This window comes from Odontesthes bonariensis, chromosome 4 (assembly GCF_027942865.1).
Source record: "Odontesthes bonariensis isolate fOdoBon6 chromosome 4, fOdoBon6.hap1, whole genome shotgun sequence".
Taxonomy (NCBI): Eukaryota; Metazoa; Chordata; class Actinopteri; order Atheriniformes; family Atherinopsidae; genus Odontesthes; species Odontesthes bonariensis.
Window position 1 is genome coordinate 40,450,387 of NC_134509.1, and position 14,160 is coordinate 40,464,546.

The 14,160-nt window shown below is 40.4% G+C and overlaps 2 protein-coding genes across 3 annotated transcripts in view; both read right to left on the minus strand.

The window, feature by feature from the left end:
- The window catches only part of tenm3 (teneurin transmembrane protein 3), a 204,043-nt gene extending 198,232 nt beyond the window's left edge, over window positions 1–5,811 (minus strand). For both annotated transcript variants that reach the window (XM_075464209.1, XM_075464208.1), the window contains exon 1: window positions 5,305–5,811. The gene's annotated coding sequence lies outside the window, so the exon portion shown is untranslated. The remainder of the gene's footprint in view (window positions 1–5,304) is intronic.
- Window positions 5,779–14,160, minus strand: part of LOC142379172 (teneurin-3-like) — a 137,327-nt gene continuing 128,945 nt past the window's right edge. Inside the window, exon 7 of the mRNA XM_075464303.1 lies at window positions 5,779–5,873. Within this exon, the coding sequence (XP_075320418.1) occupies window positions 5,779–5,873 (95 nt within the window). The remainder of the gene's footprint in view (window positions 5,874–14,160) is intronic.

Here is a 14,160-nt window from a genome sequence, read left to right on the forward strand (position 1 = left end):
GTTTTAAAAATGCCATTTAATGAGAGTGTACAGCGGCTGGATAACTGCTTTTATTTTTTTTAAGTGTTTTCCTGAAGCTGTTGTGCTGCTGTTTCTTACTTTTGGCATTGTGAAAACATTCCAGAGTAGAATCCATCACTGTGGACAAATTGGTTTTCACTGATGAACTAAAGGTTTTTTTTCTGTCCTTCAAATGAACAAAAGTAATCTCACATCAACTTCTCTGCAGAGAAGGTCAGAGCTAGTCTCCATAGTTAGTGCGGCTCTGCTCTCCTTGAGGATTCTCTGTAGATCTCTCCCCAGGACACAAAGCCATCGCTGCCTGCGCCTCTCATCTGCTGTCTGCCAGGTACACACAGCTAAAGAACAATGTAGCATTTCACTGGAGTAAATCAAACATTTATGCTCTCATTTATCGTCTGACGTGGGCTGATGCGAGCCAAAGGAAAATGACCACAGACACACAGACAAAAAGATTCCTTTCACAGTTTAACTTTTGGTTCAAAATGACGTCCTTTCTCTGATGACTTTCATCATCTTTTTGGCTTGGAAACCTTAACACGAAGATACACCCACACGCACACACACACACACCTAGAGACCCCTATATTGCAGACACTCAATTTATCGCACACATCTCTCAAAGGCCTTGTTGCTAGGAGATCATGCTCTATTTGTGGAGAGACGGAGCAACAGAGAGACATAAAAATGAGAGTGTGTGTGTTGGTAGCTGTCGTGTGTGTGTGTGTGTGTGTGTGTGTGTGTGTGTGTGTGTGTGTGTGTGTGTGTGTGTGTGTGTGTATGTGTGTGTGTGTGTATGTGTGTGTGAGAGGACAAAAAAAAAAAGCAGGAATGAGAAATCAACAATAGTCAAGTTCTTTAAAAGCCAGCTGAATCTTTCATGGTGTACAGCATCCCCACACAAACATCGGATAGAAATAAGACAGGAGGCTTGTTTCTCAGAGCTGGACAAGAGGCTGAAAACTGGCCAACACAATGTGTGTGTTCCAGCAGCACATGCATGGCTGCTCATGTGAATGTGTGCATATCCGTGCCACAAGATGAATGCCGTGTGTGTGTGTGTGTGTGTGCGTGTGTGTGTGTGTGTGTGCGTGTGCGTGTGCGTGTGTGTGTGTGTGTGTGTGTGTGTGTGCGTGTATGTGTGTGTGTGTGTGTGTGTGTGTGTGTGTGTGTGTGTGTGTGTGCGTGTGCGTGTATGTGTGTGTGTGTGTGTGTGTGTGTGTGTGTGTGTGCGTGTATGTGTGTGTGTGTGTGTCAGTATTACTCCAATGGCAGCAGTGCTGGGATCCGGCAGGTCATATAATGCTTGGCTGGTCACATTGTCTGCCCCAGTGGTCAGTTCCTCACACACACTGTCCCCTTAATCTGCAAATACATCTATTATAATCTGATAAAGCCCGCGGAGAAAAAAAACTAATCTGAGACGCTGCAACACGAGATCCCAGCCACTGGCTGCAACACAAACATGCTGCCGCTATTTCAAATGTCATTCTTCTAAGAGCAACGTCTTCCCCACTTTAATGAGAAAAGGACACCATAACACAGATGCGGCATAATGTTGTGAATGCTACTGACGCACCAAAACCAAATCAATGCAAGCGAGACTAAAATGTGCTGACAGGGCTGTCACAATAGCTGCTAAATTTAAAGGATTTATTGTACTTACAATTCTGATGAATTGGAATATTATCTAAAAACCCTCTCTTTTTTTAAATGAGATAATAAAACAGCATAGGCTGATTAAATAGTTATTATACTCCTACAAATGGAATTTAAATGTAAAAAAGAAAGATAATGTTAGATAAATATCCAGCTTACATCAAAGAAGTGCAACAGTAGAAATATTACTGAACAGTAAGTTTCCTGGTGAAACGCTCGGAGTATCTCAGCTCTTTTTTGTTCAGTTCATTCAGCGTTGATGCTGTGAAAAAAGGATTAGCTGCTGTGCTTAACACTGCCAAGTTTGATTTAATCATACATGACATCAGTGTGTAAAAAACACATGTAAGCACAACAGCCGATACCAAGGTCAGCATTAACGACTGTGGTCATGGCTGTGATGCACATTATGAGAGGAGCGCACAGGAAATAAGGGGGAATTCAAAGAGGAATCTCATTCAAATGAAGCTTCATTATTTCCACAGTGGAATAGGATACACTTATATCGCTTCTTATTATGAACAATTAAACATTTTCTGTAAATAAGTGACAACAATAATTATGACTTCACAAGGGTTTCTATAAGCACAAATGAGGCTGCATAATGTCCTATAACAATTCTCCATAATAACACAGTTTTTAATGAAAAATGACTAAAGTTACCAAATGACACACTTTCTTTTTCTTCTCTATTAATGTAGCCACCAGTGGAACGTAGCAGCTGTCTGTGCTGCTTGACTGAGCGCATTGTCTTGCTCAGTGGTTGGTCGGAGTCTGGCAGTCCTCTAATCTATTAAAACATTCCAGGCAAAAAGAAGAAATCACCAAATTCACACAGTCAAACATGTTAAATGCACCCATTAAAATACTTTGTAATAACTTCAAAGCAGTTCCTGATTTGCTTTTGCTGTCATCCAACGCCACACACACCATCTCACCAAGTACGACACTGTGTCTGCTATCAACGTCCTCGTGAATATTCTGGAAAACATCCTCCTGTGTACTTCGGTGTAACATCTGAGTGTGTTCATCTGCCCTGCGCTCAGAAATATTTCCAGAAACTGAAGGTATCAGATGTAAACATCTGAGGGGGACAATCAGAAAGTGGATGTTCTGCTCTGTGCTTCAGAAAAGCACCAGATAAAGCAGATGTGAAGCCAAAGGACTCGTTTGCTCAATTAAACAGAGTTGTTTAGGAATTCTCCATGAAAAATATATCATCTTAAAGCGCCCTTATTTGTCACTGATTTTTTTATCATGGAATCTTAATCACTTGCACACGTCGTTCTCTGCACTACTGTTTCAGTCTTCCTTTGCTTCTTTTACTATCCATCCATCCACAGTTGTTTTCTCTCACTGTGAGCTTTCACTCTTTAATCCCATCATGTACTTCCTCTTTCCACAAGCTATTCTACAAGAGGGTCTCAAAATGAAAAGGTAACTGTGTGGGGGGAGTAAGAGGACTGCAAAAAGAGGGAGAAAAGAAGGAGAGAGACGCCCTGAAACACACACACACACACAGGCAACGCACTGAATGAGAGAGTGAGAAGGCAATGGAATGCAAATCTCTGTGTCTGGAAATGATTAGGTAAAAAGCAAAAGCCCATCTTCTCTTTCTGTGCCGGGGCAGGAGCACACAGCCAAGCCACCCTTACCTTCACCTTACCTCACCCCACACACACACATCAAGATGCTTTTCAAAACGCTGAACACTAAAAGCACAGGTGTTACATTTCTTTGAATCCAAATCAAAGCATGGAATGCTTCCCTGAGTCCCCCTCTTCCCTGAGTCCCCCTCTTCCCTGAGTCCCCCTCTTCCTGCCACAGATAGAACATACGCACCGCTGCCACCGTGACAGAATGTGAGTGTGTCCTTCTTTTACATTCTGTGCCATCCAAAGATCCCTGGTCAGAAGCTGCCAATCATACTTGGAAAATAAAGTCTTAAAATAAGTTGTGTAAATGTGTACACTCACTTTATAAGTGTATTCTTATTTTCCCATTTAAATAAACTAAAAACAAAAAGGTATGAACACATTCAGCATAAACTGTAAATATTCATAAAAGTAGCATCCATGACAGAGTGGCGTGTGCTGTACGACATGCGCTCTGTGGGAACGCTTGCACCCGTGTTCCTAATAAAATCCTCTGAATCTATAAACACTTGCATCAAGTCCGGCGCGTTCACATCCAAATACATGCATCCATGTCCTAACCCCGCTGACTCCAGCTCAGGGGGAGCTGACGCCCGTCCCAGCAGCACAGCGAGAGGCGGGGTGCACCTCGGACAGCTCGCCAGTCCATCACGGCCCACACAGGACACCCTGCATTTCTTTAAAAATGCAGAAATGACAAGATCCAAGCTAAATCTGATGACTAAGCAACAAACTATGATCCATCTGTTTCAGTGAGAGAGAGAAAGAAAAGAACAAAGGAGAAAAAACACTGAACTAAAGACACTAAGTGAAGAACTTTGTATCGCTGATCAACATACAAAGAGAAGGCTGAGGACTTCTGCCTCACTCCGTGGGTTACTTTAGAATGTTTGCTGATGGAAACTCATCGTTATCATAGAAACGCTTAATATCCACATATACAGGCTGACAGAAGCAGCTTCATATTTATAAAGTTGTTCAGCTGAAGAAGACAAAAAAAAAGCAAACTTCTGAAAGTAGAACTGAATTCAGAATCTGTTACTTCTTGTCCAGTGGTTTTAACCAGGATCACTAATTAGACCTGCTGGTGTCAATGTAATCCATTATCAACACATTAAACCAGTGTGAGCCGTTTAATATTAGATCATTCATATACTGTTTTAATGGATTTTTAATTATATATTAATAATATTATAATATAATATATAATATTTTAAATGGATGTAAATCCCCTTTCCTTGACCACCTCACTGTGAGCTGTGACAATAGAACCACGGCATATTCTATCAGCTCCATGAGGCGTGCTACACCACGGAACTTTCTTTTCTTAAGACAATGAGGAGTTTACATGCAGACACAAACAGGGCTGAATGATCCTTAATGGCTTTTAGTTTGTCGAAAATGTTCCGCAGCATATGGCTCACACTGAATGCAACTATCCAAGATGATATTTCAGAGCATAATGAGATGACTTCATGGGCTGATGTGTTTTGTTTGGACTGGTTTGGAAAAAGAGTGAAAAAAATGAGCTTAGAACACGGAGCAAAAAGGCAAAGGTTGGTGAAACACGATCCAAAAGGCATTAAAGGCCAAAAAGAGATCATGAAATGATCATAATTCTAGAAATAATAAAAAAAGATTTCAAATAAAAAGGAAAGAATTATGAAAGAAAAGCCTCTCCCAACCGAGGTTTGTTGCTCGCTTCCACTTTTTCAGCTCCTCCAATCTGCCGTTACTGGAACACACACCAAACACACACCAACACACACCAAACACACAGTTTTTGCTGGTCAGTTTACATTCAGTCCGTACATTTAGAGTAGGCCTGTGACAGACAAGCAATTTCCAAAAGCATGCACACACGGATTCATAGCTTGTGTCTTGCGCGAGCGCACACACAAACGCACGCGCACACGCGCAGTGGAACTGGAAGAAAAGGAGAGAATAAGATTGGAATTCAGCGGTGTACCTTGTCTGTGGGAGTACTCCAGTTTCGGCCGGCTTCAGGGGTTCAGGCTTCCCGCAACACAGCGGGTCCTTTAGGGCTCGCGTGAACAAACCTTCGGACACCTCCGTGTATGTCTTCCCTCGCTTTTTCCTCTCTCTTCTTGTGGAAAAGAAATAAAAAAGCCCAAATCCCGTTGGCTGTTGGCTCTCTCCTCTCTTGTTGCAGTCTGGGAGACTACCTTCGCCGTGTTGTCTGACTTCTTCTTCTCGTACACCCTTTCCGAACCATTTAAGGGCTGGAGAAAACCAGTGGGCGCCTCTGCTTTTTCCTTTTCTCGAACGAGCCAAAGAAAGAAACGGCACAATTCTTTTTTCTTCTCTTTCGCCTGCTCTCGGCGTGTGTTCGTTAGTGCGCGAGCCCTGTCTTTCGCCTGATTCTGCCACCTCTGCTGTGCGCGCGCGTGTGTGTGCGCCTCGTCTTCCTCTCGCTCCACATCTATAGTTCGCAGTTCTCTTGCAGGGTGAGCGTGGAGGGAGGCGGGCGGAGCCACGAGCCGAAGAGCAAGCGAATGGCGGGCTGGGATTGGCTGACTGAGTGGGAGAAAATAGTGAGGAGAGGGGGATAAAAGAAGGCTGGATTTCTGAGACCGAAGGTGTAGCTGTGTGTGTGGGAAGAGGAGAGGTGGAGGAGGGCCGGGGCGGGAGGCACTCCCTCTCACTGCATTCTTGTGCTCTGATCTCCCCAATTTCATACCACATACTGTATGGCATAGCAACTGCACCTCACAGTCGCCTGCACAGGGTCTCTGTGCCCGGGCTCCTTACCCAGGCTCCTTACCCTGGCTCCTTACCCGGGCTCCTTATCTGGGCTCCTTACCCTGGCTCCTTACCCTGGCTCCTTACCCAGGCTCCTTACCCTGGCTCCTTACCCTGGCTCCTTACCCGGGCTCCTTACCCTGGCTCCTTACCCGGGCTCCTTACCCTGGCTCCTTACCCTGGCTCCTTACCCGGGCTCCTTACCCGGGCTCCTTACCCGGGCTCCTAACCCTGGCTCCTTACCCAGGCTCCTTACCCTGGCTCCTTATCTGGGCTCCTTACCCTGGCTCCTTACCCAGGCTCCTTACCCGGGCTCCTTACCCTGGCTCCTTACCCAGGCACCACAGTCATATGCAGATGTGTTTGCAGCAGCTGTATAAAGTAGCTGCTTAACTCATGCAGCAGAAACACTCACGCAGCCCTTTCCTAAAGACACACCTTGAGACATACAGTATATTATTATTATTATTATTATTATTATTATTATTAATTATTATTATTAATTATTAATATTATAGTTATATTTAACTGAAAAGATCATTAAAAAAGTCATAGTTTGAGTCTATGGGGGCCTCTCACTGTAGCATTCAGTAGTATTGATCTGTGTATATATACAGAGTACTTTTAGAATTACTTTTTTTTTTTTGGCTCATTCAATTTGCCAAAAATGACATTTATTTAATTACTGTCGGTGTTTTCAGCACATTGTCACATCATTATACCTAAGTTCAAATATTAAAATGTGTTAAATGTGTAGTAAAACTATTCAGAATGTTTTTTTTCATTCATCTTTATTTTAATTGGTTAAAAATGTGAAACAGCATCGCTCTGTAGAGTATGTGTAATAATGTAATTACTATATAGAGTGTAGAGGAGGTGCAAAGATATTGCTGTAGATGATAATAAAGAAATAATAACATTATTCATGATAACAAGGAAAAAGAAGAAAATAATATTTTTAATGTTGAGTTAAAAAAATGTTAAAGGACTACATATCATGTCTCTGGTGACAAACATTTTGCGGCTATTATGTGATGTTAGTGATTACTTTTTCATTGACTGTTTTCAGTATTACAGAAATATATTAATTAATAAGGCTTAATACCAGGTAGAAGAAATGATGAATACTATGGATTAGATTTGCCGATACATCACCAGATGGAGCCCTTCTCACACTTCCCTTTCAAAACAGAACTTTAGCGTCTTCGCTGCACCTGTCATTTTTTCAGGGAAAGGCACGAAAGAAGAACAGCAGCCAAAGGTTTGGAATATCCCCGTTATAGCAGAGGTTGTTACCAACGCAGTGGCGGCTCCTGACATTTTTTTTAGGTAGTGCAATTTCCAGTCTGTGAAAGCTGCATCAGAGTGTGCTGTGCGAAGCTGAACCGATTGCACTGATGCAAACCTGTTATGTTCCCACACAGGAAATAAAATGTCCAATCGTCCAGAAACTCCTTGTCTTCCTTAAATAAACACAACGCAGAGTCGAGGGGTTATTTGGTCTTCCAAATAACCAAAGTGACTGCGATTTCCCCCGTTATGTCCATAAGTACCATAAAAGTCCATAGGACTGAGGTATATTTGTCTAGGTAGCATAATTTATTGTAATAATTTTAAATAAGTTTTTGTTATTTTTTGCATAATTTGCCAATCAGTTAATATACCTTAACCATTATTTATTTATTTTCCTCATATTGTTCCAGGATTCTATGAAATAAGTAAATAAGTAAATAAGTAAATAAGCTCTTAATGATAAGATTCATTCAATTTTCATTCTAAAGAATGTAATTAAAATGACAACATATAAATCCAAGTCAAGTGTTTATTGAAGTTTTGGAAAATATGACTTAGAAAAGTATAACCAGTTGTCAAACATGGATAAGTGCAGCTTACTTATGTGAGATTTCTCTCTTTTTTAAATATAATACTGCACCGTTAACAATGAATGTGTCATTATACATTCTGCTATCATTGTCAACATTATATAAAAGATTTAAATCATTACAAGTCAATGATTGAGCACAAAAGGGTAAGTTATTTAGCTACATCAAATACTACCTGGAAAAATAGCAGGGTTGGTGGAGCCCTGGGTTTCATCTTTGCCTCGCAAGGCGAGCCCGAAAATCCTGCAAAATTCTTCCAAACTTCCTTCTCCGCATTAGTACGACGACTAAAGGGTACTTCTGTCAGAAACACTACCGCATTGTTGCACTCGACACTCGCCATCTTCTTCATAGAATGTTTTTTTTAATTTTTTTTATTGAAAACCACAATGTTACAACAACAAGTAGAAAGTTCATGGTCCCGCGCAACAGACATATGACGAAAGCACGTTGTGCGTCGTTTGTGCGAGCACATAAACCCTGATAGAAAATGCATTGGGAGCAGGATTTTTGAAAAAAACCGAGGTCCCATTCATGTCAATGGGAGCTTCCTGGTGCAAATTCGACCCTGACAGAAATCGCACAAAATGGGCGTAGCAACACCAGGCGCGACCTTAATCTGATTGGACAATGACATATACAACCAGTTTGCCTACAGCAGATCAGTCCCACTTTAGCAACTAGATTAAAAAAAAAAAAAAAAAACTCCGTGTTTGGTAGTGCGTCGCACAAATCGCCCCTATGGAGGAGCCGCCACTGTGGCAGTCAAGTTTTTGGAGTGTCAGGGAGAGCCACCATGACAGAAAAACCCACTCCAGACAGCAAAAGAGTTAGCACCAAATAGCCTCCGGTCAACATGAACAAGCAAAGCTGAGCAACAATGGCACATGTTGATCAAGTTTGCAGCATGAATTCCTAACAGACTGTGCTGCCTCTGGCCTCTTCTACACACCAGGCTTGGGTTAGAATATGAGTGTTGAAGGAAGAGCTTTTCCTCTTTCCCTGTCCCCCGCTAAGGTTCGGCACTCATGTTAAATACTGGAACAAAAATAGGTAAATAAGCAGTTCTGTGGCATCAAGGAGAGCTTTACAATAATAAAGCTTCCCTTGGCAAAACAAATGTGTTTGGCACAAACTGCCATAATGCTGCGCAGGCCACGGGAGAAAAAAAATAAAGAATAGGACTGTGGCTAATAGTCCTCATATTAATTGTAAATAATTATGATTACAATGAATTGAATTCCAATTGGCTTGAATTGGACTATACTATTTAAGTGCCTTGAGATGACATTTGTTGTATTTGGCGCTATATAAATAAAACTGAATTGAATTGAATTGATTTCCTTGATTGTTCATGTTTGTATATCAAAGTTAGGAATGTTTCAGAAAAAAAAGTTTTTTCTTTTTTTGCATCCCTAACACTTATGTAGGCTTTTCCAACACCACTGTTTCAGCTGGAGCCCCTCATCGATGCACACAACAGACCCTATAAGCCTTTAGTATGGGAGTGTGTTTGTGTACTTGTTTTTCATGCAATATGGGAACAAAAAATCTGACTGATAACAATTTATAGAGACTTCCCACGGGTACAAAGTGATTTTTGAGGTTTTAGGGTTAGGGTTTGGGTAAGGTGCTAGGGAATACATTGTGTCACCGGAAAGTCTCCATGGTCAATATAAACCAGATGTGTGTGTGTGTGTGTGTGTGTGTGTGTGTGTGTGTGTGTGTGTGTGTGATCGATTGAGAGAGGAGGAGGTATGTGCGTCTCAGTGCAAGATTAAATGTTCTTGTCGTTTAACGCCCCTTGTGTGTATTTGTGTTACGGGTTACTGAGCTTTTGCATTTCATTGTATGGGAACCCTACTGGGCACATGGCAAGTGAGAGATGGAGAAAAAGGGAAGCATTAAAAAGAAACAAGAGAGAGAGAAAGAAAAGGGATTGAAAAGAAAGAGAAAGAGAGAGCAACTGGCTTAAACAGGCCAACTGGCAATGATGATTCCAACCCCACAGGAGGAGTAAGTGCAACTTTCCCCTTCTCTTAATCCGTCATTCAGTATGTGTGGATTTATGTAGACGGTGAGATAACTTAGTGCGACTGTCTTTCATCGGGAGTTTGGACTTTCTAGCCTCCCTGCTCGACCACAAAATGCCAATTATAGTCTTGCCCAGTCCACCCCTGTTGTTTTTTTCACGAGTGAGAGAGTAGCATGAAAACGTGTTTGTGAAAAAAAACTTCCTCAGTTATTGTGGAGTGCATTCCAAATAACGTTGACTGTTAAAATCATGTGTGGGTGCACCTAGGATATTTAGGATAAAGGATGATGATCAGCTGCTTAGCCCACATTTAAGCACAACACACTGCGACACAAAAACATAATAACAATATCAGTATGCAGAAAATTCACACAGATTATCACCGTTTCAGATTTACACAAAGATGTACTGATTGGAAACACACACAAAACCCTGTCAAATAACGCAAAGCTTCAAAATGACTGTCTCTGGAACTGTGGAAAAAGAACAAAAACCCTTCATGTCCCTTTCATTCAACACAAGCTCTTTTTACCCTGGTCAGTGAACCACCAACACCTGCTAACATCTGTGGAATCACAGTCAGCACCGTCTCAAACGACCTCACAGTAGCCGGCAGTATTTAACGGTATAGATAGGAACACCACTCGGTCTGTGCTCCTGTCCAAAGCTCATGAGGTGTTTGTACATACAGGCAGGTGCAGCCAATAATTCTATTTAATGTCCACCGTCCAGTTAGAAATAGCCTAATTATCTGAGAAAACTACCATATGTTTGAACTATGTTTTCAATAACTTCCTAGCATAACTTCTTCATACTTTGTTTGCTTCGCACATGTAAAATATTAGCAGCTTCTACAGTAAATCAAACCCCTGAAAAAGTTCCTGCTCAAATAAAAAACGACTGACTGGATAATCTGCAGCCATTGGGCCACTTCTGAATGAAATGTATTGTACAGCTGTTGACCTCACTTCTACAGCTGTTATGTTCTACATGACAGAACATCTGTTACTCTTATAACCTCGTACAATTTTTGTGGTATATTTATTTTTTATGTATTTGCTTCTCAATATAAACAGCAACAATACCCACTGTTAAAATCCATGGCTAGAAAAACACGTTTGACTATCAAAACTCAGATCAGGTAGACACTGCCAGAGCAACCTGAGTGACAAAGCACAGAGCACCACACTGCGCAGTGTGCCCACACAGAGACCTGACCGCGTGCCTCATCCTGTGCGCTGTCTGCCGGGACCTTTGTCTGCCGGGACCTTTGTTTGGGATGGAGCCAGGTCTCTGCAGCGATATGAGCAGTCTGTGATTTAACATTCCCAAGTGGAAGTAACGTCTCATTTACCTACTGACACTGACAGAAAAAAAAGCAGACAAAAAAGCTTTTATTGTATTTTATTTTTATTATGGTCCAAATAAAAGTGGTAAACTCCCAGAAAGGCATGGTTATCAGGAACACAGCCAATAGGACATAGTGCAAAAGCATGTTTGTATTGTCATAGTAACATTTAAAAATCCCATTTAAACATGCACATTTTAGTGGGAAAATAGTGTTGTTTGCTCGGTTTTCCTACATTGTAAAAAAAAAAAAAAATCGTAGTTTTAAAGTAAATTACCCTAATTTTTTACTGTACTTTTCCTGTTTTTTAAAAATAGTGTAAAAAAAATAGTACAAGTACAGATATTATCTGTAAATTTACAATCCACCTGTTATTTTTTGTATTATGCTAATAATGCCAAATTACAGTTATTTCCCATTTTTTACGGGAAAATTATTATTATAATTATCCAATATTTTCCTGTTTTCTTAAATTATGTGCAAATGTATGTAAAATTATGATAATTGCCTGTTATTTTATGTTTTTCTTGTTATATAAAGGTTTATTTCCATGCTGACAACTTACAATTTTTTTCCTGCAATTTTAAGGTAAATGACTTTACTTTAATAACACAAATGACAGTGGTTCAACAAACACTGTTTATTTTTATTTTTAGGCACATAGCAAAATATAGCCTTGGTGTTAACACTCAAGGACCAACCAGGAAATACTGTAACATATATATCATATGTGATATGTGTTAATATTAACTGTATTGATATCATACATCATATTTATACAATATTCTTGTCTTTTTGCGCATTCAATTAATATTCATATTCATAGTATATTATTTATGGTATGTCTATCTTGTATAGTCAAGTATTTATTATGCATATATTATACATATACTATACTATATATCATATTATATCTTGTGTGTGTGTATATATATATATATATATATAAATATTAGAGTTATCCTGCTAAGACAATTCCTATTGGCTGTCTCACCATGTTGCTTTGATTGGTCAATGTGGCTGTCATCCAGGAAACTGCCCAATGACTACTGAGCGCGGTTTCATTTGACAGTACGTCAGTTTGAATGCAGCAGGACTTCACCGCTACTCTGTCGGTCCCCTCGTAATTAATTAAGTGGCTCAATACCTGGATTATTTTACATCTGCAGGCCAAATTCTTATTTGAGTGAATTTAAATTGGGGAATTTCAACGGAGAAAAGAACAACAAAACAAAAACTGGAATATGGACACAGAGGAAGAGTCAGGATCTGCCCGGTCTCCTAACATGAACTTCACGTTATAACTGTTATCCTGGGGATATCAGGTAAGAAAGCCTGTTATTTTAATAACATTTCTCTGTTATTTTTCCAGGTTAATAACCTAACGTAATGTTTGTTTTCATATCCATAGTTTAGACTGTAACGTTGTCAGACTGTTAGGTTTGCTAACAGCTAACTTAACGTGTTACGTTAACGAGCTCGTTAAAGGACAAGAGCGTTTTTTTGACATTGGGCCCTTGATTTCACATTATAACATGATGTTCTACTCACCCCTGCTTGTTGTTGGTAATTTGGAGCTGTTCCGAAGATATTCGAGAGTTGTCTGGCTGCTCTCTTGAGATATTCGGCCATGAAACGGTTTCCTATGGGCAACGTTATACAGGCACAAACTATGCTGTTTATAATTTATTAATTACTCTACACTAGCACTGATAACGTGGAGGTGCGTCGCTTACTTAAAAAAATCCGGGTTACTGTAATTTTGAATTTTTGTCGTAAAGTGGGTGTTACTGACGTCATCATCGTGCTACTACCACAGACAGCCCACAGACCTGCTGCCTATTTATTCATTCGGCTAAAATTCAAAATGACAGTAACCCGGATTTTTACTGTCAAAAAACGGTCTTGTCCTTTAAGCATTAGCTTTAGATGTGACTCAGATCAAATGTGACTATTTCACATTAACACTTTTTTATAACATCCAAAATGTTAACCTACACAAACACTGTCCTGACTTTCTGAATGAGCTGCTGTTCCCAAACAATAAAGATCCTGCGCTCATGTGTTTTAGGTTCCTCTGTGGAGCCTTTGCTTATAGCTGGGAAGAAAAAAGCTTTTTAAGTGTTGGTTATACCAGAGGTTGAACTATCCTTTCATACTTTTCTTCATGCCTTCTTTTCTCCACCTCTCTCACTCATTATTGTGCATCTTAACTTCATGTAATCACCTCCCGTTCTTAATCTCCTTTTTCTCACAAATGAAGCCCAGTGTTTGGGTTTTTTTCATCCACGCATGTGTTTGTTTGTGGGAGCTGCACCATGACAGGTGGCACATCCAGTTACCTTCTATCTGTTACGCACGTCAAAAGAAGGGCCCAGCCCATATTAAGTTACATTGTAGAAGAATGATGAACAAGTATAAGCGGATTGGGAATTCCTTGGGTGTGCAAGGTGAGGGAGATAAGACTTAACAGAGGGTGGTGGTGTTAGTTATGAGGGATGAGGGTTACAGAAAGATGGGTCTAACAGAGGGAGACACTGACAAGAAGAGGTAAAGTCATTTAAAATTGATGACTCATTTCTAAGAAATATTTCACCCCCCTTTTACATAAGCTTTTGATCTTCTTTCTATTTTCTCTCTTTTTCTCCTTTGTTCTCTCCTTTCAGAAGATGTGATTAGTTAAAAGCCTCTATCTGTTCATCACACTGATGGGGATAGAAATAGTAGGTTGTGCATGTAGAGGGCATGCACGTGACTGAGTGTGTTTGAAAGAAATCTCAAGTGTACAAACTGATC